General features: G+C 34.5%; 1 protein-coding gene across 1 annotated transcript; it reads left to right on the top strand.

Moving 5' to 3' along the window:
- The first annotated feature begins 2,528 nt into the window (after window positions 1–2,528).
- Window positions 2,529–4,041, top strand: LOC138334257 (piggyBac transposable element-derived protein 4-like). Its single transcript, XM_069282895.1, has 2 exons — window positions 2,529–2,695; window positions 2,938–4,041. The coding sequence occupies exons 1-2, from the start codon at window positions 2,582–2,584 to the stop codon at window positions 3,961–3,963; spliced, it is 1,140 nt and encodes a 379-aa protein (XP_069138996.1). The 5' UTR covers window positions 2,529–2,581; the 3' UTR covers window positions 3,964–4,041.
- The last annotated feature ends 2,332 nt before the right edge of the window (window positions 4,042–6,373 follow it).

Raw genomic sequence — 6,373 nt, 5'->3', positions numbered from 1 at the left:
ACCACTTCATATCAGTTAAAACACAATGAAAAACAATATTTAAATATCATAGTTTATTTATAATTTATCATTTTTAAACACAAACACATATAAATATATATATGCCGAATTTAATTGTTGCAAATAAAACAGGTAGTCATATGGACATGTTATGATGTTTATATCATAATCTAGAGCATAAATAGAATCATTATTCAATAACGGTGTAAACTCGCAGAGGCACGCCGGCATGTAAGTAGTTACGATCTATACACAGGTAACTAAACGTATAGTTATTGGGTAAAAATTATTTCAGTTTTGTGGCTCATTATTTTAAATGAGTAGTTTTTGTAACTTTTGAAAAATAACTCCCGAGTTGAGAATAAATTCCACACTCATTGCCGCACTATATAAAAGCATGCGCTAGTACGGTACCATTTATTAACCTCTGAATAATCTTCAGATTAAAAATATATATTAAGAAAAAACTCCGTTCGCGATTGAATGTTGTTTGTAAGTGATGAGTGTCGAATGAAAACTCTGGACTTTTCACATTTTTCATATTTTCCCTTAAATTCAAAAGGCCCTCACAGCTTTCTTTTCTTCTGCACTTAGCTTTACGACATAATTAAAAAGTGAGAGTTTTCAATTCCCTGTCCCTCCCTAGTATGTGATTGATACCAACATGAATAGGAGTCATGTTTACTGACACCAAGTTAGTCCGCGCGGGAAAATGGATGTATTATTAATAGGAAATTGAAAAACTATCTACAAAACAGTGAGGTTTTGATGTATTTTCATATTTTTACAGGGACTATTTTTCATCACATTGATATTGGCTGTTCAGGCTAAAGGGTTGAAGCGGGAAATTCAAATGTTAACTCGTTTCTAAATTATGTTTTAATTTGAAGAGAAAACAAAATGTAAATATCACAATTAAAGGATAGTTAGATTGCATTTATTTGAGATACAAATGCAATCTGGGTGGCAGATAAATATTCATAGCGCCCTAACTGGCGCTATTCTATTTATCTGCCACCCAGATTGCATTTATGTCTCAAATAAATGCAATCTAATAATCCTTTAATTGTTAGATAACACATTGCCTTCGTACGCACACACACATGGTGTAAAGTTATTTGTATCTTTCTGGAGATATATCCTGTAAAGTTACATTTACCAGCTATCACAGAAAAGATATATAAATACCTCATAAAGTTGGTGACATTCTTATAATTCGTACACGCGTTATTCCGAAGGCTTAATAGTCCGAATGTCCTTTAGTCCATAAAATATCAAATATTGCTTGTTATATTGATGTTAAATTACACACAATTATGATAGTTTAGTATATTTCTCAATGTGTTTGATGAATATATTTTTCGAATTTCTACGCACGGCAATTTGTCATTTTTTATAAGAAATGAAATATGTTAGAAACTTACAAAAACAAACAAAACAGAATTTTATGTTGATATTGGTTTATTCATTTGTTATGTATATATTTCCTCATAGAGAGATACAATAAATAGCCAATAAAATCAAAACGAGAAAAACAAAGTTCAACACATCACATTATCGAAATAAGCCAGAACAATTTACACAGTCATTTAGAACTTGTCCTCGGCCACGAGGAACACGTGAGACGCTTCTCTGATTAAGTGCATATCCGTCAATTCAATGATGTTTCCTTGGATATGTGTTGGGTTCGATCTGATGCATTGCCTGACATCAAAAAGGCATTAAACGCAAAAACACCAAGTATTTTCTTAAGATATCACAAATTTCTGGATCAATGATTTTACCTCTGGAGCATCATCGTATCAATAAGTAATATATACACTAGTTTATGCTGCACATTGGTGGTGACAACTTAAACAATGTTACAAGTACAATAATACTACACCAAATCCATTGAAGGAGCAATCTAACACAGAAATTAAATTTTAACATATATATTAGTTTTTATTTTGTCCTCATGTTTTTGTTAGTTTCTTCCAGAACCATTCACAATATCTTTATGTACCATGTCATGACGTAATCTTACTATGACGTCATTGTACTATGACGTCATGTTTTACAAATAAAAGAATTCAAACCCCTGAAGACTGGCATGAGCCGAGAAAGCGCTAGGGAGGAAAAAACTGTTTTATAGTTGTGTTTTCTTTTTATGTATATATATATATATATATATATATATATATATATATAAATACACATCTTCAAAGCTAAATCTCAAACTACGATAGTTCTGAATACATATAACATATAAATGACAAATTAATCTGTTTATGGCAGTATATAATTACATGTCATCAAATGGCTGCAAAGATGCATCATCATGTAATTGTCCTAAAGAATATGAACGTCTTAGCATGGTTATCTTATTCATTATCAGTTAGACTGTGTTTGAATTTTAAATCAGAATAACCATATGTCCCTGCACTGCGATCGAAAGATTCATGGTTCGAATAACCAATATTGTGTCTCATATTTTTATTTATGTTTTGTCATATAAGTCTTCAAATTGTGAATTATACATGTATTTTTAGATGAGATATCAGATGTTAGAAAGACCTCCATAGAAGAGTATTGGAATTCGATGTTACCGAGCCAACTTTCATCCTGGTTTAAGACAGTTTCTTCTAGGAATACATTCCAAAACATCTTAAAGTTCCTGCACGTGGCTGATTATCGGAGATTGGCAGACAGACAGGTGTGTGTTATTGAGTGATATAGCTTAGGCCCAGACTTATGTTTTTTATATAAAATATGAAATGTGAGCATTCATTAAATAACAGAGACTAAAAGGCTGTCATACTTCCTTCTATGAAATTGTAAAGCTAATTTGTCGTCCCTGAATGTTGTAATACGATACAGTAAAAGACTTATCAAAATTGTACGATGTATACAGTTTTTCATGTGACATGTTTATTAGAATGTTTCATTATTTTGCAGCATCCAGCTTATGATCCAGCTGCACGCTTCAAACCACTGCTGACCTTCATTAACAGAATGTTTCAAAGGTTTTTGATACCCAATCAGGAGCTATGTGTCGACGAGACGCTAGTGTCTGCAAGAGGTCATAGTATAATGCGTCAGTATATTCCAACCAAGGCAGCCAAATTCGGTATCAAGTTCTGGATGCTGTGTGAAGCGGCAACTGGATACGTCATCCGGATGATGATTTACAGAGGGCGACAATTTGATCCAACACCAAGAGGAGAGTTGCAGGGAACTCATGTAGTGGAAACTCTCTTGAGAGAAACCTCCCTATTTAACAAAGGCTATCATGTTTTCTGTGATAGCTATTTCACTTCTCTTAATCTTGCATCACGTCTTTTAACACGCAATACCTATGTAACGGGAACACTGAGAAAAAATCGCCCAATGCCGCGTACCATTCAGCAGGCAGACCCCCAGGCTGGCACTGCCATTTACATGCGCCAGAGAGATGTTCTTTGTGTAGCATACAAAGACGAGGTGGGTAAAAAACCAGTGCGTATGTTGAGCACTTTACTTCCTGCTCAGGACCTCCCGACAGGACGCCCAAACATCATTCACCAATATAATAGGTACATGGGAGCTGTCGATTCGTCTGACGCTGTGATGAGCGCTTATAGCTGCGTTCGACGCAATAAAAAGGTTTGGAAGAAAGTAATATTGCATCTGTTTCATCGAATCATGATGAATGCCTATATTTTATACAAGAACAACACGACGGATAGAGTGGTTTCAAGACTTAAGTTTATTCAGATGGTGATAGAAGATTTAGCTGGAGTTCAGCCCGACGCACAAGTAGCAAGACCGAGACCGAGGAGATGTCATGTAGACTTCCTCCCCCAAAGGAAGGAAAAAGACTGTTGCGTATGCTCTAGCCGTGCTCGCGGAGGAATCAGGCGCCGAAGCCGAACTGCATGTACGCTATGCAGGAGAGGATTGCATAGAGAATGTATTCGATTACACCACTGCATAGAAATGTAGATTTAAAACTACAACATCAATTGAAATACAAGAATTATGTATATAGACCTGTGTTGTGTAAACTTTGTTTTGAAAATACACGGGATTTCACTCAAAAATCTATAGTTATTTTAGAAGTTAATAAATATATCATTTTATGTAGGTCAAATTGACTTACGGTTGATCTTGAGAAAAAAAAAACTTCTCTTTGTGTTGTTAATTAGTCAATATAGCACAGTGGTGTGTATATATACAATATAACTCAACTTTGATGGATTCATCATTTTTCATACGTCATAAACTCGCCTTTGTAATATTTAAAAACAGAAACATATGAAATGAGTAAGTATGATATAAAAAGTATTAGTATATCAATACAACGTATACAAATTTATTCATATTTTCTTTCTTCTAATAATCATGAAGGCGAGGATCTGTATCAGTGTATATGCATTAGGCCTAATCTCCAGAAGAAACAACGCAAAAATGAAATGACGTCATAATTGTCGTAACGTCATAATTGGCAGATCAGCTATTTGACAGTTCGAATTTGGCGACGTCAACAACTTGGCAGTCTAAGGGTTAATGATATGAAATGGAAAAGAATGTTTCATTTGATTGTTTTAAATATTCATGCTATTTTGATACATAAAGAGTTCCAAGTCCCGTTTTCTTTCGAATGGATGTCAAAATGACGGAAAATCAAAGTAATAAAATTGCAATAAAACGTCGAGGTATGAGAAGAAAATATTCTTTCATACGTGAATATGAAACCCTCGGTATTGCAAAATATTCTACACTCGGGATCACAACATGTTGTAAAACTCTCGGCATGCCTCAGGTTTTAGTGACCCTCGGGTAGAATATCCCTATTCTTCATATCCACATATGAAATAGACTTATCCTCAAAACCACATATTATCTGTCTTGACCTAATGGTAACTTGGTACAGTGGTTCAAATCTCTTTACGTTTTTGTTTATACATATATGTCAGATTTCATCATGAACACCTTTGTCCTGTTTATCGTGACATGCATTGTCGCTTTCTCTGCCGTCACTCATCAACAGGTGAATGTTGATAGTCTAGTCATGTGACCGTTTCAGCCTTTTATTGCTCGAGATTCCATGATTATGCCGTCTTTAATGATAATGAATGTCAGGATGACTAGATTAGTTGACGGAATGAATAGTAGGATCGCCGATCCATTCACAGTATTCCCACCAGCTATCCCCATCAGGCGTTTTACGTGGAGAACAATCTACACTCAGAAGGATTCCTATGTTCCTGTCTAGAGGTACATCTTGAATTCCTGCTAGTTTTGATAAAGTAAACAATATTTATCTAAGACACATTTCAATGACTATGTGGATTTAAAACTTTGTAATGCACTACTGTTTTTGTTTAGATAAACATTGGTATCTAAACGTTCGAACCACTTACTGTGGGCATTGTAAAGTCATTATTTAAGTCATATGTGGTAGTCATATGGCACTATAACATCAAACCTAATTCCAGATTGATGAATTTTGATGAAATTTGATAAAGGTAATAAAGCTTGAGATTTCATTTAGTGATAATCAGAATGCTTGTTACACAAGATGTTACCGTTGATGACATGTCTTAACAAGATCATTACGGAGTATTGCGTATTTGTAACATGCTCTCTAACATAAAAGTTACGATAATTTACGATAATTTTGGTGTCTTAGTATCATGAAATGTTTATAAAACAAATGCCTTTTTAATATGATCTAGTCAGGAACAAATGTTGACCGTTCAGGATTCCCTCGGGCATGATGGGGGAATTCCATAGTTACGTCAGTATGTGTGTACAGAATATCTGATTGGAGAACAATTCTGGGATCTTGTAAGCGAACACCCGGTTAACAGATCACGTACTGGTTTCCACAAAAAAATTATCTGAAACGGCATCATCACCTTTATCCTCCGTCTTTGCATTCAAAACAGGCCTAACTTACACACACGCCATGCAAACAAACACTTGTCTATCCTGCATACAAGAACATGAAAGATTACTTTAAATATATGGTCTTTGAATCTGTATCGATGTATCGTAGACCGAGGAATCCATGACAAACATTCAGCAGCTCAACGGTCATACCATCTACAGGCTATATAACAGTAACTGTCCTAGGTTAAAAATCAAATATGGCAACTCGGTAACGATACATACTGGTAGTCGTTGCCCCTCGGTTATCTCCATTTTTTCGAAATGGAAATTCTTAATATGCAATGTATGATCAAATTTTTATATTGAAAAAAAAACATATTATAAAAGTAATTGAAAGGTGTCATTTTTATATTTCAAATCACACTTTAGCTATAACGTTCCGGTTATCAGTAGTTACCCAACTAAGCAATCAACAATGTTAAAAATTGGACGAAGAACATGTAAAGTAGACTTATTT

This window comes from Argopecten irradians, chromosome 11 (genome assembly GCF_041381155.1).
Source record: "Argopecten irradians isolate NY chromosome 11, Ai_NY, whole genome shotgun sequence".
Classification (NCBI taxonomy): domain Eukaryota; kingdom Metazoa; phylum Mollusca; class Bivalvia; order Pectinida; family Pectinidae; genus Argopecten; species Argopecten irradians.
Note: the sequence above shows the minus strand (reverse complement) of the source record. Positions and strands in the feature narration are given on the sequence as shown.

What these genes read in the sequence shown, in the direction of transcription:
- LOC138334257 (XM_069282895.1), top strand. Translation starts at nt 2,582, where the DNA reads ATGTTACCGAGCCAACTTTCATCCTGGTTTAAGACAGTTTCTTCTAGG. An exon ending in GGAGATTGGCAGACAGACAG is followed by an intron (nt 2,696 to 2,937) that starts GTGTGTGTTATT and finishes ATTATTTTGCAG; the next exon opens with CATCCAGCTTATGATCCAGC.